Here is a 26,527-nt window from a genome sequence, read left to right on the forward strand (position 1 = left end):
TTGTTATATTTAAAATTAATTGAAAGAAACACAAAGCATCTCAACAGAAATATGGTAACGAAAGGGTTAATAAGAAAAAAATAATCAGCAGAAGACATGAGAGAAGGAGACCTCAGTGCGGTCATTCTATATGCTAGAAATAATAGCCTAAAGTTCCTTCAATCTACATGCTTCCAACTGCTTCTAATGTGCAAATGCCTAAATGTAGAGGTGTGTTTAACCCTTTCGTTACCAACCTGGCTGAAACTGCCCTTGGCTCTGTACTACAAATGTTTTGTTTTCAAAAGTTCTCAATTAAAATCTTCAACCAAACCTTAGTCACAATTTATGTTCCTAACACTAGCCCATGTACAGGTACCATATAAAAATATCCATGTTGGTACTGCGTAAAAGTACCCAGTCCACTCTGTAAGGTGTTTAGCAATAGAAAGGGCATCCAGCCATAGAAACCATGCCAAAAACAGACATGGAGCCTCGGCAGCTCTTCAGCTGACCAGCTCCTGTCAAACCGTCCAACCTATGCCGGCATTGAAAACGGACGTTAAGCTTCCAAACTAGAGTCTCACTACTGAAGGCAGCTTCTAAATCGTACCTAGGACAATAGTGTAAAATTATTAATATCACATTTCGTATGTGTATTTCGTGTGCAAGATTCTTGATGTGGATACGTGTGTTGAAAGAAATATAATTAAACCTTGGGAGAGGCATTGGTTGCGTTTCAGTTATGAGGACCGACTCCTGTATTTGTCGCAACGATGCGTCACCGGGGTGTCTAGACAAGATTTCTATGTTAACTCTGTCCAGTACACCACCATGTTGTTCTTTGGCATGCTGGTAGAGCACCGAGGTTTGTTTTTGATTATTATAGTCCCTCCAATGGTGAGTGTAAAAACAGAAACACGACATACATAGGTGAGACGGCAAGAAGTTTGGCTGAGCGTGTAAACGAACATTGGAGGGACTATAATAATTTCGAAACAACGCCAGATCATATATTCAAAATAAATGGAAGTGGAGAGACAAGTTACTGAAGAGATTGCAAGAGTGCAATGAAATAATTTAACAAAAAACTATATAAATTAATAAAGGACTGAACCAGTGCGTGTGTTTATTACCGGCATAATGCCTCTCCCAAGGTTTAATTGTATTAATATCACATATTTCCTGAATGTGTGCTTTGTTTCACATCCAGGAAAGTTCCCTTTTAAAGACATATATAGTGTTATTAAACACGGTATTCTTCGCAGCTCAGGAAAGCGAAATGTCCCAGAAGTGAAGACGAGATCGGCTGATTTCGTTGCCTCGCACTTGCCTCACTTCCGGAAACGAAGTCCGAAGTATATATAAATCATGTAAAAACTGTTTGCTGATTTGCAATCGCGTCGTACAAAAAGAATAAATTCAAATTATGCGTTGGAAGCAGCTCAACAAACAATCGACTACACCGACTAGTGGGAACTTCTACAACGGTGATACGGCAACTGGAAGTCACCGGTTTATGCCACTCCCCTTCCTCCCTCGTCTGCAATACAGTCTCGCCAATAAACTGACACGTTGCTCTCTCTCTCTCTCCCACTTTCTTTCTCGTTTTCCCTCCTCCTCCTTGTAGTTTTCCACTCCCTCTTCCTCACTATCTCTCCTTCTACTTCCCTATAGTTCTTCTACTCCTTCTTCCTCTCTCTTTCTCCACCTCCCTCTAGTTTTCTACTCCTTCCTTCCTTCTCTCTCTTTCTCCATCTCCCTCTAGTTCTTCTACTCCTTCTTCCTCTCTCTCTCTTTCTCCACCTCCGTCTAGTTCTTCTACTCCTTCCTTCCTCTCTCTCTTTCTCCACCTCCCTCTAGTTTTCTACTCCTTCCTTCTCTCTCCCTTTTACTCTGCCTCAGTTCTTCTTGGCGTATCTTCCCAGAGAGAAAGCCACGCTACACATCAACACTTGTTAATTATAATTAATTAATTAACTAACAGGTAAGTGAACACAACAATACTTCTGTTTCCTTGTGACATTATGAAGTTCTGGTGCTTGCACGACTTGTTCATTATACACACACACACATATATATATATACATTTATGTATATATGATGCTATGAACATGTATATATATATATATATATATATATATATATATATATATATATATATATATATATATACATTTATGTATGTATGATGCTATGAACATGTACATACATATATATATATATATATATATGTATATATATATACACACACATATATATATATATATATGTGTGTGTGTGTGTAGTCTATTGGCCCAGTTAGGGGTACCTTATGTTTCGAAATCCTTATTCGTAAGACAATTATTTAATGCCTACGTTTCCTATGGATCTCTCACCAGTTCCTCAGAATCTGGGACTCGTAGATATCTCTATGGGAAACGTAGGGGTTTAAATAATTGTGTTTACATGTAGGGATTTCGAACTACCAGGTAACCCCAACTACATCGGTAGACTATATCAATAATAATAATAGTCCTCGGCTCTGTTGACTGTTATAGAGCGCTCTGTTTTTAAATTCTGACTTAGAATAATACCTCCCTACCTATATATATATATATATATATATATATATATATATATATATATATATATACACACACACACACACATATATATGTATACTCATATGTGTGTGTGTGTACGTCCGGACGAATGAAAAATATGGTAAACACAAGATCCTGTTTATATCAGTTCCTAAACGTCCACTCAACGTGGACCTCTAAACTGACTTGTAGCAATCTTATGTCTGACTATGCTATACACAACTTAGGTAATCTTCAAGTTTAGGGGGATTAAAAAAATAAATAAAAATATTCAAGGGAAATAACTGAACGACTTACCAGTATTATCCGTTTTCTTCTAACTGTTTATAAATAAATCACACCGTAACCCTAACGTCAATCAAATCACGTGTGTGATTTATTTATAAACAGAGATGTACGGAGAATACTGGTAAGACGTTCAGTTACTTCCCTTGAATATTTTTATTTATTTTTTTATCTCCCTAAACTTGAAGATTACCCACAACTTACATACACGTATGTGTTTGAGTATGTATATATATATATATATATATATATATATATATATATATATACGTGTGTGTGTATATATATATATATATATATATATATACGTGTGTGTATATATATATATATATATATATATATACGTGTGTGTATATATATATATATATATATATATATACGTGTGTATATATATATATATATATATATATATATATATACGTGTGTGTGTGTATATATAATTTGAAATGTTTCAGTCATTTGACTGCAGCCATGCTGGAGTACTGCCTTTGGTCGAACAAATCGACCCCAGGACTTATTCTTTGAAAACCTAGTACTTACTTTAAAAGGGTCCCTTTTTCCGAACCGCTAAGTTACGGGGACGTAAACATACCAACATCGGTGGGGTGGGGGTACAAACAGACACAAATACATATATATATATATATATATATGTATATCATGATCATCATTGTTTAATGTCCGTTTTCCATGCTGGCATGGGTTTGACGGTTCCACTGGAGTTTGGGAAGCCAGGAGGCTGTGCCAGGCCCCAATCACATCTGGCAGTGTTTCTACAGCTGGATGCTCTTCCTAACGCCAACCACTCCGAGAGTGTAGTGGGTGCTTTTACGTGCCACAGGCATGAGGGCCGGTCAAGAAGTACTGGCAACGGCCACACTCAAAATGGTGTATTTTACGTGCCACCTGCACAGGAGCCGTCCAGGGGCACTGGCAACGATCTCACTCGAAAGTCGTTCTTTTAAAAAAAGCTTTTCTTTTAATTTTTCCAAAATTTGTTTTCCATTCTTACAGTTGAAAAAGTCTCATTGACTGAAACCGGTACCAAAATGTGTTTTATAAAATCATTTTAGCATTTTCTACCTTGATTTTTTTTCCATATATACACACATAGGGCAAGGACTTGTAAAATAATATCAACTGGAAGTGACCATCAGCTACATACCTTAGGAATGGGAACAGTGTACCACATCAGTTCAAATAAAGGGTTGCTATGTTCTGAGTTCAAATTCTACCGAGGTTGACTTCGCTTTTCATCCTTTCGGGGTTGATAGATTAAGTACCAGTTGCATACTGGAATCGATCTAATCGACTCCCCCCCCCCTAAAAAAAATTTTCAGGCGTTGTGCCTATATAGTAGAAAGGGTCATTAGGTCGATTTTGCCTTTGAAACCAATATTATACATGCTTTATGTGTTTTCCTTTTATTTTCCAGAATGATTACAGATGTTCAGTTAGCCATTTTTGCTAATGCTCTTGGCGTTGGGCTCTTCCTGTTGGTAGTTCTGTACCATTATGTAGCAGTGAATCATCCGAAGAAAATGGAATAGCACATGTTACCAACATAAGGTAAGTTCAATCGGACTCTGTCAACCCACGTTTCTTTTTCCTTCTGGTATTAAATACTAACGTGGAGGCGCAATGGTCCATTGGTTAGGGCAGTGGACTCGCGGTTTCAATTCCCAGACCGGGCGTTGTGAGTGTTTATTGAGCGAAAACACCTAAAGCTCCACAAGGCTCCGGCAGGGGATGGTGGCGAACCCTGCTGTACTCTTCCACCACAACTTTCTCTCACTCTTTCTTCCTGTTTCTGGAACTTGTTTAAGCCATTGTTGCCTGAAATGTAGAGATTATAAAATTTTTGCAAATGTGGCTGTATGTTTAGAAGTTTGCTTCCCAACCACATGGTCCCACGTTCAATTCCTCTATGTGACACCTTGGGCAAGTGACTTCTGCCATAGCCCTGCGCCAACCAAACCATTGTGAGTGGATATGGTAGGTGGAAACTGTGTGGAAGCCTACCGTATACGTATGTACGTGTTTGTGTGTTTAAGTATGTTTTATTACTGTTTCTTTGCCTTGGTATTGCTTGATAATTGTAAATAAATGTCACCATCACGTAAGCGGTGTCCTTTTGTTTCCAATCTTCTGTGAAACTACGTCTTGTCATGGGGAAATAGGACCATACTTGGAAACAGGTAAGGATTGGCTACAGGAAAGGCATCCAGCTGTAAAAAAAAACCCGCCTTAATAAAATTCCACCATACCCATCCGAGCATGGAGAACTTGACATTAAAATGCAGACGATGATTGTAAAAAGCCCTTTTTCCTCATTTAAAAAAATTTTTGTCTCTTATTTCTTTTGTATCTAAACAAAAAAAAAGATAGTTGCAAAAAGCTAAATTTCTATTTTATTTCTTTTCTTACAGATCACTTTAGAATGAATAAATACACCAAAAACAAATATATATATATATATATATATAAATACATATATATATATAAATAAATAAATAAAAAAAATAAAACAAACCAAAAAGATTCATCATGAAGATATATTTCATTTGTTTTTGTAAGTCACTTCAGATCATTTCCAACTGACCTAGTTTCGCAGTCAGCCAGAGCATGACCTTCTGTGATGGTTCTGCGAATTATTCATCCATAACATGTTTGCTAACCATGAAATAAAAATGAATACAAATAGGAAACCTTGTTGTTGAAGATATCTTATTGGGGTGGGGGTCAGTTGTCCGCAACAGAAAACAGAATTTCACAGGAGCACACTGTTCCTTCGTTCCAGCCATCACAAAAAAATCAACAGAGGGGAACCACTGCAAAACAATGATGCACTACATGGCATTTGGACCTTAGAGAACTATGCCGGTCAGCAGACTGATGCCTGAGCATTGCATCAAGTGATTTCTAGTGGTGGAAGCCTGATCAAAAACAGGCTTGTCCCACACAACACTTCTGGTTACTTTTGGGCACCTCCTCGTATATATATATATATACCGGAGTAAGCACATGAAATGTGCAACAAGGTGGAAAAAAGAGTACTCAAATACCAGAGGTAGAGTAATATGCTTTATTTAAAAGCAGCAGAAATATAACAAAAAAACCTGCTGCTTTTAAATAAAGTATCATCATCATCGTTTAACGTACGCTTTCCATGCTAGCATGGGTTGGACGATTTGACTGAGTTCTGGTGCAACCGGATGGCTACACCAGGCTCCAATCTAATTTGGCAGAGTTTCTACAGCTGGATGCCCTTCCTAAGTATATATATATATATATATATATGGAGTTTATTTTCCAGTATAGTTCACCTTGTGGTCCACTCACTTCTTCCATCGGTGTTGCAGTGCTTGGATTTCATTGGTGAAGAGAAGCTTTCGTCCTGTTGGTCAAAAAGGCACTTTTGGTAAAACATACATTTTCTGTGCAGAATTTAAGCAAAATGCTTGGGAAAGCACCACCAATGTGACTTGGTCTGTAATCTCTGCAAACCTGCATATGTTTATGAAAGGTTGGGCTCATTCACCAATTATAACTGCAAAGCTAAACACACAGGTACACAGACACATGCATATATTCTTTTAATCTTCTACTTGTTTCAGTCATTTTGACTATGGCCATGCTGGAGCACTGCCTTTTAGTCAAAGAAATCAACCCATGGGCTTACTCTTTGTAAGCCTGGTACTTAGTCTATCGGTCTATTTTGCATAACTGCTAAGTCACGGGGACATAAATTCACCAACATCGGTTGTCAAGCGATGGTGGAAGGACAAACACACACAAATATATATACATATATATGACGGGCTTCTTTCAGTTTCCATGTACCAAATCCAGTCACAAGGCACTCAACCCAGAACCTTGTGGTTGTGAAGCAAGATTCTTACCACACAGCCACGCTTGTCTTTCATCTTTTACTTGTTTCAGTCACCTTGAGGAATTTTTAGTCAAACTAATCAACCCAAACGCTTATTTTCTTTTTAAGCCTGATACTTATTGCTTTGCTGAACTGGTAAGTTATGGGGATGCAAATAGACCAACACCAGTTGTCAAATAGGGGTTGGGGACTAACACTGGCAAAAAGACACGCGCACACACACACATATATATATACAATGAGCCTCTTTCAGTTTGCGTCTACCAAATCCATTTATAAGGCTTTGGTTAGCCCGGAATTATAGTAGAAGACACTTTACCAAGGTGCTATGTAGTGGGACTGAACCTGGAACCATGTAGTTGAGAGGCAAATTTCTTACCACACAGCTACGCTTGCGCCTATACACGTACGTACGTATATACATACACGCATATATCTTGAGATACAACTGAATAATGAACATACATTCATACATATATCATTATACACGTACATGCATACCTAAGAACAACCTGAGGTGAAGAGTCTTGCTCAAGGTCACAATACGTCACTCAGTTTGGGAATCGAACCATGAGCTGGCATTCATAGTTTGGCGGAGGTAAAGAATACGCACACCGCCCGTTTTCGGTGTAACCCTAACTCTAACGCAACCCCAACCCTAAACGTAACCCTAACTCTAAATGCAGCCCTAAACGTCTCCTCAACCCTAAACGTAACCCTAACTCTAAATGCAGCCCTAAACGTCTCCTCAACCCTAAACGTAACCCTAACTCTAAGCGCAGCCCTAACCCCTAAACGTGACCCTAACTCTAATCGAAACCTTAACCCCAAACACCGAAAAACGGAGCGGTGTGCGTATTCTTTACCTTCGCCCAATAGTTAGTTTTCATTGGCTAATATGCAGAGACGGAAGTGACGTCACGTGGAAAACCCGGAAGTGTGACATTAAAAATGCAATTAAAACCAACAACGAAATCGATTCGGGAAAAATGTTTCTTTTGAAAACAAAAGTCTGTTGCTCTGAATTCCGAATCGGTTGTGTCGTTTTCTGTTCCGCTTCGGGACAGTTCTTCACACAGAAGAAATAATTATCCGAGGTAAGAGGAAAATGTTTCGCCCTTCATTTATTTCGGTGCCGCCGTCACACCCCCAACGACAATAATTTATTATAATCTATAATTATAACCCGTCGTTGATCTTAATTTATTTGGTGGGGGGGGGGGGGGGGGGATCTTCAGAAAAAAATGTTTCCGAATTTGTCGGGAATTCATACTATTTTTACTCTCTTTAACTTGTTTCGGTCCATTTGACTGCAGCCATGCTGGAGCACCGCCCTTATAGTCGAGCAAATCGACCCCGGGACTTATTCTTTTGTAAGCCTAGTACTTATGCTATCGGTGTCGTTTTTTGTGTGCCGAACCGCTAAGTGACGGGGACGTAAACACACCAGCATCGGTTGTCAAGCAATGCTAGGGGCACAAACACGGACACAAACATACACACACACATCACACACACACACATATATATATATATATATATATAGAAAATAATAATAATATTAGGGATAAAATCCAAAATTACAGGTAAAAACTCAATTATACGACGAAAAATATTTTAATTTTCGGCATTTTTTTTTTTTTAAATCACACTTTAAAAAATATGGACTCTGAATTTTTGGCTTAAATCCCAGCAATTGACCCTTAAATGTGAGAAAAGATATCGAGAAACATCGTCTTCACTGACAAAGAAACGAGGAAGGTGCGAGGTGGTCGTGAGATGTGCTAAAAATAACAACTAAATGACCTTTAAATCACACACAAAAGTTTTTTTTTTTTTTTTGGTTTGGTTTTTGTATAATTGTATGAATTGTCGTGTGTAGAACGTAAAGTCGCAAATATCTTCTGAAAATCCCCAGAAACCCCAAAACGTGGGGGTTATATGGGGCTACTTAAAGCAGATTTCTGCCAATTGATGACATATATTATTGATAAACTTTAACGTCGTACTTTCAAATCAGGACATCCACATAAATTGGATTTTTCTGTTTTGACAGGGATTTTTCCATTAGTATTTTTCCAGCACAGCTTTCGAAATGATAAAGAGAAGGATTTTATGAACAAAAAAAGAAAAAAAAGTTTGAGAATTTACGATTTTTTCCTTCACCCCACCTCTAGTCCCTGCTCCACCCCGTCCGGACCGATTTTGGCCCGTTTATTTTGCCCTACGCATTTAAAAACGATGGGAGAAGCCTTTTCGTTAAAAAAAAAAGAAAAGATTTTGAAACTATTTTCAGACGAGAGGGTGTATGATTTAAGGTAGATTTAGCTGTTGTTTCTAGCACACTCCCCGACCACGACCACCTGATACGAAAGGATGTGTGATTCAAGGTAAATTTAGCTGTTGTTTCTAGCGCATTCCACGACCACCTGATATGAAAAGGTGTGTGATTTAAGGTAGATTTAGCTGTTGTTTCTAGCGCATTCCACGACCACCTGATACGAAAAGGTGTTTCATTTAAGGTAGATTTAGCTGTTGTTTCTAGCGCGTTCCACGACCACCTGATACCTTTCTCGTTTCTTCGTCACTCTGTATTGAGGTTTTCCAATATTTCTCCTCCCCCTGAACACATTTTGTTTAGCCCCAGGTCGACCCATTGCAGGCATTTGAGCAACAAAAAAAAAGCATACAACTTCTCGTAAATTAAAATTTTTTTTGTTTGGAATTTTCAGAAAACTTTTTGCAAATTTGTGTTTTACACCTGGAATTCATAAAATTATGAATTTCACATAATCAGGAATATAACATAAGATATTCCACTGTGTAATCTCGTTTATTCTATTTAGTATCCATTATTATTTCTACCGTTTCTCTATAATTTCAGATTACTGGATAACATTGGATTAAAGAATTTCTTTGACTTTGGAGTCATCATCTATTTATCATCTTTCAAAGACTAAACAAAGTTGTTCCACAGAACAGATAAATTCCTGTTTATACAAAGATGGTAAACTTCCTGGGAAATAATTCTTGTGACTGAAGCAAAATTTCTCTTTGATGAGCATTTTGTGTTCCTGTTAAACTTGGATTACAAAAGAGTTCGCAGCATCTTCAGATATTGAAGAAAATAATAAATTTTTGTTAAGATCTACATTTGTGATGTGAAAAGGAAAATAATAAGAAGCGAAATATGTGAGGACAATGTGAAATGCTGACGGAACATATTGAGTTGAATGAGGAGATGCCAAAAGAAAAAGAAAAGAAATCACACCAGTGTGATATCTGTCAAAAGTCGTTTGGTCGAAATCACACCCTCACCATTCACAAACGTAGTCACACAGGTGAGAAACGGTTTCACTGTGATGTCTGTGGTAAACCATTCGCTGAGAAGTACCAATTGACTAAACACATACGTGTTCATACAGGAGAGAGACCATACCATTGTGATATCTGCGGTAAATCATTCTCTCAGTCTACTCACGTAACTAAACATAAATTCATTCATACTGGAGAGAAACAATTTCACTGTGATATCTGCGGAAAATCGTTCTATCAGATTCACGACTTAACTAAACACAAATACATTCATACTGGAGAAAAGCGATATCAGTGTGATATCTGTGGTAAATCTTTTACTCGATCAGATCATTTGCTGAAACATAAAAGTGTTCATACTGGAGAGAAACCATATGACTGTGATATCTGTGGTAAACCATTCTCCCAAAAAGAACAGTTAATTGCACACAAACACATTCATACAGGGGAGAAACCATATCAGTGTGTTGTCTGTGGTAAGGCGTTCTCTAGGTTAGGAGCTTTAACTAAACACAAAGGTATTCATACAGGTGAGAGGCCGTTTCATTGTGATGTCTGTGGTAAGTCTTTCCATGATGAAAATGGCTTAGCTAAACACATACGCGTTCACACAGGGGAGAAGCCATATCAGTGTGATACATGTGGGAAATCGTTCTCACAGAATCCGCATTTAACTGCACACAAGCGTATTCATACTGGGGAGAAACCGTATGACTGCGATATCTGTGGTAAACCATTCTCTCGAAAAGAACACTTAACTGCACACAAGCGCATTCATACAGGTGAGAGACCATTTCATTGTGACGTGTGTGGCAAATCGTTCTCTCAAAAAAACCACTTAAATACACACAAGTACGTTCATAAATGAGAGAAGTTGCACGAATGTGTTACCTGTGCTAAGTTATTCTCTCACCAGCGCATTCATACAGGTGAGAGACCATATCTGTGTTTTACCTGTGGTCAGTCATTCCTTAACGGGAGAACCTTAAGTAAACACAGACGTATTCATACAGGTGAGAGGCCATTTCCTTATGATGTCTGTGGTAAATCATTCCATGATGAAAATGGTTTAACACAGATGTATTCAGACAGGTAAGAGACCATTTCCTTATGATGTCTGTGGTAAATCATTCCTTGATGAAAGTGGCTTAGCTAAACACATACGTGTTCACACAGGTGAGAAACCATATCATTGTGATACATGTGGGAAATCGTTCAATCAAATGGCTAATTTAAATAAGTACAAACGTATTCATACCAGAGAAACCACCTGAGGGATATTTTTGATAAATCATTCTACTGAAATAAGGACAAGAAGACATAAAAACATTTATGCTGAAGAGAAACGATGTAATTCTGATAAAGATGGAAAATCTTTCCCTCCAAAGAGACAGGTAACTACACATGTATATATTCAGAGAGAAGCAAAATTTCTCTTCGATGAGCATTTTGCGTTCCTGTTAAACTTGGATTACAAAAGAGTTCGCAGCATCTTCAGATATTGAAGAAAATAATAAATTTTTGTTAAGATCTGCATTTGTGATGTGAAAAGGAAAATAATACAAAATGAAATGTGTGAGGACAATGTGAAATGCTGACGGAATATATTGACTTGAATGAAGAGATGCCAAAAAAAAAGGAAAAGAAATCACACCAGTGTGATATCTGTCAAAAGTCGTTTGGTCGAAATCACACCCTCACCATTCACAAACGTAGTCACACAGGTGAGAAACGGTTTCACTGTGATACCTGTAATAAACCATTTGCTGAGAAGCACCAATTGACTAAACACATACGCGTTCATACAGGAGAGAGACCATACCATTGTGATATCTGTGGTAAATCATTCTCTCGATCTGATCACTTAACTAAGCACAAACGCATCCATGCAGGGGACAAACGATTTCACTGTGATGTCTGTGGAAAATCGTTCTATCAGAATCACGACTTAACTAAACACAAATACATTCATACTGGAGAAAAGCGATATCAGTGTGATATCTGTGGTAAATCTTTTACTCGATCAGATCATTTGCTGAAACATGAAAATGTTCATACTGGAGAGAAACCATATGACTGTGATATCTGTGGTAAATTATTCTCCCGAAACGAACACTTAACTGCACACAAACGCATTCATACAGGAGAGAAACCATATCAGTGTCTTATCTGTGGTCAGTCGTTCTCTGAAGGAGGCACCTTAACGAAACACAGGCGTATTCATACAGGTGAGAGGCCGTTTCATTGTGATGTCTGTGGTAAGTCGTTCCATGATGAAAATGGTTTAACTAAACACATACGTGTTCACACAGGGGAGAAACCATATCATTGTGATACTTGTGGGAAATCGTTCAGTCAAATGGCTAATTTAAATAAACACAAACATATTCATACCAGAGAAACTACCTGAGGGATATTTTTGATAAATCATTCTACTGAAATAAGGACAAGAAGACATAAAAACATTTATGCTGAAGAGAAACCATGTAATTCTGACAAAAGATGGAAAATCATTCTCTCCAAAGAGACGGGTGTCCAGAGAGAAGAGCAACTGTATTAATATTGTAAAATTTTTGAGTGAAAGAAATATTTTAATTGCAATAAATGTCTTGACGCAGCAAAGAAGATTTCACAGTCTCTGTAACATCCTTTTTAACTCTATACATGACTAAAAGCATAGCTACACAAATTCTTGTCTTGCTGTTTTATGCCCAGAATCAGTAATATTTTGCAGCCTCTTGTATTTGAATGTGGTGGCATTGTTTTTCAGACAATAGTTCTTTTGTAGTTCTGTGTTGAAGCAAATATTGTGCTGTGTTTTCTGTTTTGTTCTTCTGAAGAATCTCTGACAAAGGTGATGGCATCTGTCAGCATCTGCCTACCAAAAATGTTGTCATTGCTTTTGTCCCTCATATCGATGTTGTCTGAACAGGGGGCACACTGTGCCACGTGTCAGGGGTTAAAGTGGTTGCACAGCAATATGAGATGGGTTTTGCTCAAGAAAATAATGCACCGCCCAGTCTAGGAATTGAAATCACGATCGCTAGATTACGAGTGTAACACCCTAACCACGAGGACATGCGTCCTCCCCACTACACACAGTACACACGCACACACAGACATACACAAACACGCACAGAAACACAAATACACACACACAAGCACACACATGCACAAATACACACACACACATATACACAAATACACACACTAACAAATACACAAATACACATACAATCACACAAGCACACACACAAACACACAAGCACACACATATACACACTAACAAACACAAGCCCGTCTCAGTGGGGAAGAAAGTCATTCGCTGACCGAGTGACACTGACCGTCCAACCAGCCGACCATCAGACCAACCAACTGGTCTGCCAGCCAACACAGACAGGCGGTACTGGTGATCGCGTCAGAGGTCAAATCTGGTCACACCCCAATGGTTATATCATGGCCGGATGCAATGGAAGATATAGATTACAAGGAGAAGAACTTCAAGCTGGACCTGGTCAGTCTCTACCAGCCCCTTTGGATGACCGAGGGTCATTATATCTACCATCTACTCAAAGATGACACTGGTCATCTCTGTTGTCAAACTGACCAAAATGGGGAACCCATCTGCTCCCCCAGGTAAAAAAAACAACATCCTTTATTTTATTTCTCCTTGTTTCTTTCTGTGTTCCTTTCAGTTGAAGAGCGTAGGCTCGAAACGTTAAAGACTTTCTCTATTCCCGAGCGTTAAACTAATACATCCATTTGTTGTTTACACCACCTGTCTTCGTCTGTTGTTGTTTTTTTCGTAAATTCTCCCATAGTGTGTTTGTGTGAATGCGTGCGTTCATGTTCGTGTATGCATTCACACATACACGAACATGAACGCACGCATTCACACATACATGAACATGAACGCACGCATTCATGCAAACACATGAATAAGCACACACACGTTACTATGACAGAGTTGTCTCCCTTACACCACAAATTTTTCTCTTTCCCCTCAGACGAAATCTGACAAACTCCCAGAATATATTCCATGTGTTTTACCTGAAACCGTAAGATCGCCATTTTGGCGATCTTACGATTATTTTTCATTTTTAACCTCGTATATCGTACGCCCTAGGGATTTTGACCATTAAATTTTGGAGAAAAAATGCAGATTTATACTCAAGGATTTACGGTAGACAGGCAGAAAGATAAATAAATAGATAAATAGATAGATAGATAGATAGACAAATAGATGGATAGATAGAGGGAGAGAGAGGGACAGACAGTGGGTGGGGACAAACAGATACAAAGACACACACACACACATATGCGCGAGAGCGCTTTTTTTTTTTTTTTCTCCAGCAAAATTGTTTTACACGAATTTGTCTTCGTTTTTGACCTCAGGTCAAACCGTTCTAGTTCAGAAGCCATGGACTGACGATGTGAACGTTCCCAGTCCCCTCCCCAACCCACTCCCGTTCGCCAGCGCGTGCATTTTTTTCTTTTCGTTCCAATTCTTTCCCAGTTTTTTTCCACGAATTTTTTTATTTCGCTTTTGAGCTCGGGGTCAAACATTTATAGTTTTAAACCCTTTTTATTGCCTTAAAAAGTTGTTTTGGGGATTATATTTTTTAATGTCAAAGTTGTGCAACAACTGATGCATTCTGTTGTGCAATTTGTTTGCACGGGAAACCTGCCCTTTGTGGCGAATTTACCGATATTATCTAATGTTATTTACGGCTTTTCTTCGCCATTTTTGGTCGTTTTTGAGACTCGGCGTCTCGAAGCCATTCGCAGACGATCTCAGAACGAACGCCGGTCTCCATAGCAACGTCTCTTGGCGACGTTCATTTCCTCCCACTCCCTTCACCACGGCTTCACGAAGGAGGGAAGGAGACAGGGGGGATTTATACTCGAGGATTTAGGGTAACTTGATCAATAAAGCAATTGAGTTAGCAGAATATTGCAATACTTTGGACTCAGCACAACAGAGAGAGAGAGAGAGAGAGAGGGGAATGGATACAGAGGAGAGAAACATAAAAATGTATATTTTAAAAGATGAATTGATTGACCACCATTCAAGCGTGGTCGTTACCAGTGCCGCTGGACTGGCTCTTGTGCTGGTGGCATGTAAAAAGCACCATTCAAGCGTGGCTGATGCCGGTTCCACTTGACTGGCCCTCATGCTGGTGGCACGTAAAAAGCCCCCACTACACTCTCTGAGTGGTTGGCGTTAGGAAGGGCATCCAGCTGTAGAACCTCTGCCAGATCAGATTGGAGCCTGGTGTAGCCATCTGGTTCACCAGTCCTCAGTCAAACCGTCCAACCCATGCTAGCATGGAAAGCGGACGTTAAACGACGATGATGAAACACACAAACACAAGCACACACAAATACACACACACACAAATACACACATACAAACACACACACACACACACACACACTGCCTTTGAATGACAAAACTGGCTTCAAAGTGAACAACATGCATGAAATCTAGTCTCATTGTCTCTGATATTGTTAATATTTCCGGATGAGTGAGTAACATCATTTTTCCTTATTCAAACGTTTCTCTTTGTGAAAATAAATCCATAACAACAACAGCAACAACAACAATCAGGTCTTGACTGTCAGACATCGATACTTCATCGATCCATTTCAGGCAGACAGTCTGTCGGGATCGTTAGGATGCTGGTCGAAATGCTTAACGACATTTCGTTGTCTTTACTTTCTGAGATGAAATTCTGCTGAGGTCGACTTTGCCTTTCGTCTTTTCGGGGTCGATAAATTAAGTACCAGTTGTGTACTGGGGGTTGATGCAATCATCTCACCCACACACCCCAAAATTGCTGGTGGTGGTGATGATGATGATGATGATGGCGATGGAGGTGGTGGTGGTGGTGGTGATGATAATAGTGGTAGTGGTGGTGGTGATGGTGGCAATGGTTGTGTTGAGGAGAGGGTGGTGGTAGTGGTGTTAATTGCAGTGACGGTGTTGGCGAGAGGGTGGTAGTGATGGTGGTTGTGATGGTGGTAGTGGTGATGATAGCAATGGCGGTGGTGTTGGTGGTAGCTGTGGTGGGATTGACGGTGTGGCAGAGATGGTGGCATTAGTGATGTGGTGGTGGTGGTGGTGGTGGTGTCATTTTATTTGCTGAAAGTGAACAATGTCGGGGACAAAACGACTCAGACGAAGCGAGCTAATCAAATTATTGATTAACCAAACCAATCGACTAATCAAGCAATCGATTGGTTAATTGGCTTAATAACAAACCAATTGACGGATAACACTAATTTTCGCGCAAGGCCAGCGATTTCGAGGGGAGGGGATAAGCCAATATTATCGACCCTGTCCCCAATACACAACTGGTATTTTATCTTATCGATCTCTAAAAAGACGAAAGGTAAAAATTGTATGACATTTATTCTATCGTTCTCTCTTGCCAAAACCGCCAAGTTACGGGGACGTAAACAAACCAGCAGAGGTTGCCGACAATGATGTAGGACAAGCACACACACGTATGTATATATGTATACTTTTAGTCATCTGACTGCAGCCATGCTGGAGCACTGCTTTATATATATATATATATATATATATATATAGTCACAATGAGGATATTCAAAGCTCTTATAAAGATGTTTATCCAACATACACTGGTTTAATATATTAAATTTTGAAGAGATAATCTTTCAATGAATACATTATATAGAATATCGTAAGATATCAGACATTTTTTATTGAGTTAGAAACCAGAGGAATCTAATGGGTACAAATTAATTTATTAATTAATCAACATGTTAACCAATAATTGTTTCATTTCTCAAATAAATAAGATAAAAATTGCAAAACCTATATAAAGATATAATTTTACATTTTAAATACCTTATAAGGAAAATCGTCAGGGTTTTCGGAGAACGATAAGGATTACATTCGGATACTTTCGGAATATACATAAACATGTTTACTATGCGTGTATGTATATGTATGTATATATATAATAAAATAAATAATATATAAATATATGCATATATATACATACATATATGTACATACCTACATATATATGTATACAGGACATCAAAAAAACATTAAACACAATGAGAAACGTAAACATAAAAACGAAAATAAGAAAGCGAACGGTGAGTGCTGGTGAGCCAAGACGATAGAAAAATTATTAGGAACGCTAGGACAACCCATGAGAGGAGAAATGAAAGGGTACGTCTTTTCTTTATATATATATATATATATATATATATATATATATATATATATGTGTGTGTGTGTGTGTGTGTATATATATATATATATATATATATATATATAATTATGTGTATTTCTTCTATCTTAATGAATAAAAATTCTTCTGATAGAATAAATGGGTTAATAGAAACCAATGTAGCAAAGAACACAAAATAACTGTGGTTTAGTTCCTGTTTTTTAAGGCAGGAACTCCTTGAAATTTTGGGTATTTGAGTATATTTAAGAATTTAAGGATTGGAGAAAACGCATGTTATAATTGCATACTTTATTCCTACATATGTTTGAAAGGATTACAACCTGTGTGATCCATAGGGATCTTTGATATTACACAGGTTGTTATCCTTCATATATATATATATATATATATATATATATATATATATATATATATATATATATACGACGGGTTTACACACATTTTGCATTGACCATATTTAACCGCAAGGCATTGGTTAGCCTGGGGCTATAGGAAAAGGCACTTGCTCTAGCCACCTGTAGCGGGACTGAACTCGAAACCACGTGTTTGAAAAGCAGCCTTCTAAACTACACAGCGTTGCCATTTCTCGTAAAGCTTCATTAAACATATTATTTCAGTGATCAGATATACATGCTTGATAAAACTTGTCTTTACAGTCTTACATCGATCGGCCTGTGTCTCTACTGTGGAACAGAACATAGCAAGATGCAATTATAAACTAATATATTTGTATTTAGTTAATTAATCAGACATTACAGAATTTGTTTGAACATGAATCAGTCAATTATCGGTGATGGTTAACGAAAATTTCTCGTAAATAATTGATAAACTCTCACATATATTCACTCACATGCGCGTACACCCGACTGACACAAATACACACACATATACTTCTGTACACAAATATGTGTGTGTGTGTATGTGTATATATTTATATATATATACACACATCTCATGTTTCTCTCTCTTTTTCTTTTTTCTTGGTGATTTCTTCTTTGTGATATAATTCTTGGGAAAGAATATATTTGCGGCTGAAGATAGCTTTATACCATCCTGTCTATCAATTATACACCAATATAATGATGCAACGAACTATAAAGCTTTAAACACGTGTACCGTGGAATCCTTTGTGTTCTGTTTTTATTTTTACGTTTTTAATTTATATATATATATATATATATATATATATATATATATATATATATATAGTTTTAGGGAAAAGAATCAAGGTTCATGAACTCATCGATGAAAATCCACTGTCACATATAGAAAAATTAATAATTAAAAACTATATATTTATATTGATTTTAATTGAGTTTTTACCTGTAATTTTGGATTTTATCCCTAATATTATTATTAATAAGAACAACAACAACAACAATTGAACCAAAGCAATCCTTCGAATTCTTTTCATTTTCCAAACTTTATTTTTACCAGCAAGAATTGTAAGTTGTCGATGTCATATAAACTTATAAATAAGTCTTTTTTGAAACAGTGGATCTCGAAGCACATAGAGCTATAAATAATGATGCTTAGATATTGGATTAAAAGACAGAATTTCCAAAAGTCACCCAGAAAAGATAGAAAGAGAATCAAAAGAGAAGAATTTAGGATCGAACGGTAAATATGGAAACTTTATTCGGTGACAATAGCTGACACATGCTCAGTGGTGGTGGTCATTTTGGAATGGACGGTGCTCAACAACAACGGTAGGTGCATTAGATATAAATTGTGATTGGTCAGTTTTGTCTCAGACGGATGAAGATGGCCATGGAATCAGCGACTCCGTATCCTGAAAATAACAACAACAACATCAATAACAAGTACAACAACAACTACTATTACTACTACTACTACTGTTACTACTACTATTGTTACTACTACTACTACTACTACTACTACTACTACTACTACTACTACTACTGTTACTACTGCTGCTACTGCTGCTACTACTACTACTACTACTACATCTACCACGGTTAGTAAAACAGTAAAAGCTGAGATCGGTATGATCAACTAAACTCATCAAGGTGAGACTCCAGCTTGGCCACTGTTCAATGGCTGAAACAAATGAAAGACAAAAAGTAAAAGATTGTACAACAGACACTCAGTTTGTTTTTGTATTTGGTTTGCAAGATTCTTGATGTGAATTCATGTGTTGAAAGAAAGTTTGTTGTGCCTTGGGAGGGTTATTACGCCAATAACACATGCACTGGTTTAATGAACACATGGTTAAACATAGGTAATATACCGGTAGTGTAAAGGATACATCGATCCCTTAGACAGTTATTTTAATCTCTAACTCAGTTAAACTATATATATAGATATAGATATATTTATATATATGATGGACTTCTTTCAGTTTCCGTCCACCAAATCCACTTACAAGGCTTTGGTCGGCCCAAGGCTACAGTAGAAGACACTTCCTCAAGGTGCCACGTAGTGGGACTGAGCCCGGAACGATGTGGTTGGGAAGCAAGCTTCTTACCACACAGTCACTCCTGCACCTAAAATATTTTGCTATGGTTTCCATGGTTCTTGGAAATGATAAAAAGGTGTTCTGTGGTTAAATAAGTTTTTGGTAACGTTGCTCTAAGAAGGATAGAGAAGATGACGAAGTACTTACCATCTTGCCATTTGATTTTTGAAGTTGAGTCAGCGTAGAGGATTGTAGGGAAATGGTTTGATGTCTCCCAATCACAAACAAGGAAAGCTTCATTGATAGTCAACCAACCCAAGTCGTCTGGGCAACCATGATGTAAGTGTGAAACATAAAAACGGCGTTTGCTTCTGTATGGAGTAAAAGAAAAAAGGGTCTGCTTTCAGGTGTTGTTGCGGTTATTATTGAATATTGCTGAAGTTGCAAAGCAGTCGAGATAAAATAGCAAAGGTAAATAAACTCGCCACTCGTTAATAGGAAAATTTATCTGTAAGATCCTTTGTGTCTCGAAACTGGAAATGAACAAAACTCTAGAAATTTTTACACACACACATACACACACAAATAGATAGATAGATAGATAGATAGAGGATAAACAGAGAGATAGATTGAGATAAGTAGACAGACAGACAGATAGCTAGCTAGATAGATAGTTAGACAGGCAGATAGACAAAAAGTAGTGATTCCCCCCTTAAACATGAATAATTCCAAGAAAAGACATGAAAGAGACTCAAAGAATTTAATCTAGTTTTATTGATGATGAATATAAGGCAATAATATTGGTTTCATATTTTAGCACAAGGCCAGCAATTTTGGGAGAAGGGCTCGGTCGATTACATCGATACCAGTGCTCAACTTGTACTTATTTTATCGACCCCGAAAGGATGAAAGGCAAAGTAGACATCGGTGGAATTTGAACTCAGAGCATAAAAGTGGACGAAATTCCCCTAAGCATTTCGACAGATGTGCTAACGATTCTGCTAGCTTGCCCGCCTTATATAAGGTAATAATAACCGATCTCCAACGAAGTTACAATCTCAGGAACCTTGTAGAAAAGGTATTCTGTTATTACCATCGATCCAGTACTTCGATTTATCATCATCATCATCATCATCATCGTTTAACGTCTGCCTTCTATGCTGGCATGGATGGGACAGTTTGACAGGAGACGACGGCCAGACAGAATCCTGCACCAGATTTCTGTGACTGTTTTGGCAGGATTTTTACAGCTGGATGCCCTTCCTCACCACAACCCACTCAGATTCATTTTATCTAACTGACCCCAAAGGGTTGAATAACAAAGCCTCCTTTGAACTAAGCATGCACGGGTAATTACAGAATGTAAACTGAAAAGAACTTACTCAATTCCAATCATTGAGAAATAATTTGTCGTATTTGGTGCTAGATCGCTCCATGGGGAACTTTTCAGCTTTTCATCTGTGAACCAGTTTTGAAGGTTTGTATTTCGCCCATCAAACACCATCGTTACCACAGCTTTTTGGTTTTTGTACAACACAAGCTTCACCTGAAGAAAGTACGAGTTTCATATATATATATATATATATATATATATATATAACATGTAATGGTTAAACAATAATTGATAAACAATAGGATGGAGTGTTGGAGTTATCACCAATTAGTAATGGTTGAGTTGTTAAGGTGTTGGCTGCCAGTATACAAGATGGAAGCAGAACAGCGATCGAGGTTTTAAGGAAATATTTATTTACTGTTACTTTGTATAATGTCTTGCCTCGACGGACAAGTGTGTGCATCATATAAAAACAATTGAGTTATCTTTTCCTGCAATATCGACCTCGGCGGAATTTGAACTCAGAACACAGTGACAGACGAAATACCTCTACGTACTTCGTCCAGTGTGCTAACGATTCTGACAGCTCGTCGCCTTATTTGTCTGGTAACAATATCTCTTATGCACATGCTGTGTTGTAAAACAAAATATACACCATCAGAAAGATACGAATATCGTCTCAACAGTGCTGCGTGTGAAGGCTAGGAAGATTTCTACATCATTGCACCTCGTCAATGGCATATACCCACTGCCAGCCACATGCTTGGACGAGATTCCATATACATATAAACTGGATCGTCTGGAAAGTTCATGCCAATTTTCAAGGGAAATTAAAAGACAAGACATAATTATGCCATTAAATATTCATTCAACTAAATATGAACCATTTTGTCGGAGATCAAGCGTCTAAAATGCACCTTAGAACCTTCCATTTTCATAGGGATGCAAAATTGATACGATTTAAGTAATTTTAAACATTCTTTCCCAAGACAGTGTGAAGTATGCACCAACTGGAAATGTTAGCATATTATATATGTCAATAAATTTGATGTGTTGTAACGTGTCGGAACATGAATGACTAAGAATCGGCAGAAACTTTACGGACAATCCAATATATACATATACATACATACATATATATATATATATATATATATATATATATATATATATATATATATATATATATATACACACACACACACATATATACATACATATACATATATATATATATATATATATATATATATATATATATATATATATATATATATATATTCAATTATTGAATTCATTTTTATGGATGAATTCAATAATTGTGTTTTTTGTCTCTAAATTATATATTTATATATCATATATTGTGAAATTTAATTTAATTTTAATTTTGATAAATTAAATTAAATTGAATTTTTCTCTGTAAATTTGGATTTTTATCCCTAATATTATTATCATAATTATTATATATATATATATATATATATATAGAGAGAGAGAGAGAGAGAGAGATAAATAGATAGATAGGAAAGCAATGAATAAAAAAGACTGGTGTTGCGAATAATCACCCGACTGAATAGAAATCCCTCATACACATCACTAACGGTATTGGATTAAAATAGCTATTTATGCATCATAATTAAAATAAATACAAAAATAGGAAAATTTACTGTGGCATTCTTCAAGAGTATATACAGCATCAGAATATGTGTATACATACCTCATCAATCGGAAGTTTGTTCCACATATCAAGCAGAGGGTGTCGGAAAAAATTCGGACAATAGCTACCAATGCATTTGTCCACATTCCATGTTGAAGGACTTCCTATATTGAGTATGGAATTATAGATTAACGAATTCGCTCCCATTGATATGGCATAGGTTTTAATCCATTCGCTGTCTGTAATAATAACAATAATAATAATAATAATGATAACAATAATAGTAGTAGTAGTAGTAGTAGTAGTAGTAGTAGTAGTAGTAGTAGTAGTAATAATAATAATAATAAAGGCAAATAGACCAGATATAGTCATCAAAGATCATGAAGAAAAAAAATGCTTTCTAATTGATGTATCAATACCAGCAAATGACAACGTTTCTCTAAAAGAAATGAAAAAACTTTCAAAATACAAAGACCTGGAAATAGAGGTAACTCGAATGTGGAATCTAAAAACAGAAACAATTCCTATCATAGTAGGTGCCTTAGGTATAATAAAAAAATATTCAGACAAATACATAACAAAAACACCAGGACTTACAAATATATATAACATACAGAAAATTGCACTACTGGGTACTGCGCACATTCTACACAAAACACTTTCAATACAGTAAACATAAGAGCACCACAGCAAACCACAGCACATACCCAAGGCGCACAGAGCTGCGCTCGGTAGTGAAGTGAAAGCACGTTATAAAAATAAAATTACTGAACAATAATGATAATAATAATAATAATAATAACAACAACATCCTGAACCAGTCGTTAAAGATAAAAAATGACAGAACGATCCAGGCTAATCGACCAGACATGATCATTAAAGAGCAGGAAAAAAATACTTGTAGACTAATAAATGTAAGTGTTCAAGATAATAATAATAATAATAATAATAATTATAATAATAATTATAATAATAATAATAATGAAAATTATAATAATAATAATAATAATAATAATAATAATAATAATAATGTCTCACTTACTTCTATAGTAGGACATCTCGTTGCTGTCATTCGTGCTGACGACTGTCATAATATTTTTCGGTGAGTAATTCTTACAAATATGGCTGACTTTGTTGTAACTAAAGAATTCCGATTGGCTGTTTAGAGCGATGACGGAACATTCCAGTAGACTTCTTGTTGTGGAGAATTCTTCTGTTGATGTCCGAACGTAATCATAGGAGTAACCAGGGACCAAAGATTTGTAGTAGGCTCCAGGAGATCCCTGATTCGAGGAAACGGTCAGGATCGTTGCAAGGATTAGAAGCAGCAGCAGCATTTTTGGTTTTGACTGGAATGGGCGAAATTGAAGCATTTTCGTTTTAGGATCATCAGAGGGTGTGTGTGTGAGAGAGAGAGAGGGAGAGATGGTGAGAGAGAAAGAGAGAGAGAGGGAGAGATGGTGAGAGAGAAAGAGAGAGAGAGAGAGGTGTATGAAATGTATTTTAAAAAACAAGAAAAATAAATTACAAGTGTTGGACCAGCTTGCCACACTCACAATATGTGAAATTGTAGCGTTTCTGCTGTCACACATCCTTCAAAGGGCCGAATCCCGACGCTGACCCCTTTGTAACTTGGTGTAATTAGCTCTATTATTATTATTATTATTATTATTATTATTATTATTGAGTGAGAGAGAGCAGCGGATGCCATCAAAGTGACTCTGGGATACAAATATACGAAGCCCAGTTCAGCCATCATGACTACCCGTCTGATAAGGGTACACCAAGCATATGGATCACATAACCATTGGCATTGGGACTTACGAAGCACACAGCCACGGGGTGGTCACAGCTGGAACGTCTTGGAGCAAAGTACTACAGACCTGCTCTGATGCAAAACAAGAAGACGCCGCCAATGATGACAGCAACAACAAAAACATCACCAAAAGATAATGTCATCATGACGACCGTATTTCTGAATAAACTGACGAGATGGCTTCGAGTATAGATCTGCTCAATCACAGCCAGCCTAGGGCTAAACAAAGAGAGATATTTTCTCTCGTCTTTCCAGGTGGAGGCACCATAAAGTTTTCAGTAAAAGTCTGCCTGAAGCCTCCAGGTCCAAGAGGCCGGAGCTTCTTCTGGTTTCTGGAGCATTTAAAAGTGACCAAGATTAGAAGACTACCCGGTGAAGGTTACCTGTTGTACAGGACACCAGTCCTTCACAGGGGTGGACATTCCTCTGGTTATCACTTGTAATTAGTTTCCAGGTGAGTGGAGTGAAGTAACGTGGAAATGAAGTACCTTGCTCAAGGATACAATGCACTGCTCGATTCGGAAACCATAATCTTATGATCGCGAGCGAATCAAACACTTTATCAGTTAAACCCCTCACCGTAATCCCAAATCTAACACTTACACATGCACAAACACACACACGGATATAAAGGAACTCACACACACACACATACACACACACACACACACACACACACACACACACACACACACACACACACACAAAGTAAGTGGGAGATTATGAAACAGCCCTTACCTTTGTTTGTTGACGAAAAAGGCAGCACCTATGTGTTTCGTGGTCAACCGAGTTACTGACGTCAGGACTGTCCCCTATTACTGTCCAGTAATGTCCACTGCTCGAACAACCGTCCACTTTTAATAGTAATGTCCACTGCTCGAACAACCGTCCACTTTTAATAGTAATGTCCGCAAATATAAAGACTGCCTAAAAATCTCAATATTATCCCCTGCTTCCAAAACTGCGACAGAGGTTAGCACTCTCTTTGAATGCCAAGACAGAGCTTAGGTTCTCAGACTGTCCGCTGATAGCAGCAATGATTCCTGCTGTAACTAACGTCCAATGATATGAAAACTGTCCACAACTGTCCAGTAATTGTTGCTGGTATTCATACCATTCACACCGATGATTGTCCACTTCAAATATTGTTTCCCAACAGAAAACAAAAGGACATTCGGTTTATTATAAATTCATTATAACAAGGCACGTTTCATTAAACGTATTGGGTAGATAGACAGGTGTGTGATCAATAGGGTATTGTTGCTCTTGTTGTGGTGATGCTGGTGGGGGTTGTGGTGATGCTGGTGGTGGAAGGTGTTGATAGTGGTGGTGGTAGTTTTTCTTGTAGAGAAAAGAGCTTTTGTGTTCGTGAGGGGTGATGATGTTGGGTAGCGGGGGAGCGATTGTTTTTTTTTTAATGAAATTATAGATGATCCGTAATTATGACAGTTTGAAAATTGTCCGGAGATGTCAGTACCATACCAATATTATCCCCTGCTTCCAAAACTACACCAGAGGTCAGCAGAGTCTTTGAATGCCGAGACAGAGGCTAGAATCTCCGACTGTCCGCTGATAGCCTTCACATTTACGATTGTCCACTTATAATATTATTTCTCAACTGGAAACAAAATGATCTTATTTTTGTTTTGTGAAGTTATAACAAGACGCACTTCATTGAACATAAATAGATAGACAAACAGACAGACAGACAGACAGACAGACAGACAGACAGACAGATAGATAGATAGATAGATAGATAGATAGATGGGTAGATAGATAGATAGAATGTATACACACACACACACACACATATATAGATAGATAGATAGATAGATAGATAGATAGATAGATAGATAGATAGATAGATAGATAGGTTTCTTTATTAGCCACACAGGGCTCAACACAGAGGGGACAAAATACAAATGTAGAGTTTTTTCTTTTCGAGGGGGGCGAAAACAAAGCAGAAAAAAAAAACAAAAGTGGGGACAACGATAAAAAAAACATCGCAAAACGT

The 26,527-nt window shown here is 37.4% G+C and overlaps 2 protein-coding genes and 1 long non-coding RNA gene across 4 annotated transcripts; 2 read left to right on the forward strand and 1 right to left on the reverse strand.

Annotated features, from left to right (window-relative positions):
• The first annotated feature begins 1,727 nt into the window (after positions 1-1,727).
• LOC149130713 (uncharacterized) lies at positions 1,728-5,557 on the forward strand. The gene is made up of 3 exons (XR_016238874.1): positions 1,728-1,966; positions 4,285-4,418; positions 5,279-5,557. It is a non-coding gene; the product is annotated as an uncharacterized LOC149130713 (long non-coding RNA).
• A 6,090-nt stretch (positions 5,558-11,647) lies between these two features.
• Positions 11,648-12,745, forward strand: LOC149130714 (uncharacterized). The gene has a single exon (XM_089344774.1). The coding sequence runs from the start codon at positions 11,648-11,650 to the stop codon at positions 12,464-12,466; it is 819 nt and encodes a 272-aa protein (XP_089200900.1). The 3' UTR covers positions 12,467-12,745.
• Positions 12,746-18,671: 5,926 nt separating this feature from the next.
• Positions 18,672-25,577, reverse strand: LOC149130715 (uncharacterized). Of its 2 annotated transcripts, XM_089344108.1 has the most exons (7): positions 25,252-25,577; positions 23,740-24,046; positions 22,758-22,936; positions 21,090-21,253; positions 19,915-20,078; positions 19,311-19,349; positions 18,672-19,080 (listed from the first exon to the last, which is right to left on the reverse strand). In XM_089344108.1, the coding sequence occupies exons 2-7, from the start codon at positions 24,032-24,034 to the stop codon at positions 19,028-19,030; spliced, it is 894 nt and encodes a 297-aa protein (XP_089200234.1). In that variant the 5' UTR covers positions 24,035-24,046; positions 25,252-25,577; the 3' UTR covers positions 18,672-19,027. The 2 variants fall into 2 exon arrangements, with proteins under 2 accessions (XP_089200234.1, XP_089200235.1); XM_089344109.1 differs by lacking the exon at positions 19,311-19,349 and having other exon boundaries at positions 18,893-19,080; positions 25,252-25,383.
• Between the last annotated feature and the right edge of the window lie 950 nt (positions 25,578-26,527).

Source organism: Octopus bimaculoides, chromosome 28 (genome assembly GCF_046866305.1).
Source record: "Octopus bimaculoides isolate indiv1 chromosome 28, ASM4686630v1, whole genome shotgun sequence".
Lineage (NCBI taxonomy): Eukaryota > Metazoa > Mollusca > Cephalopoda > Octopoda > Octopodidae > Octopus > Octopus bimaculoides.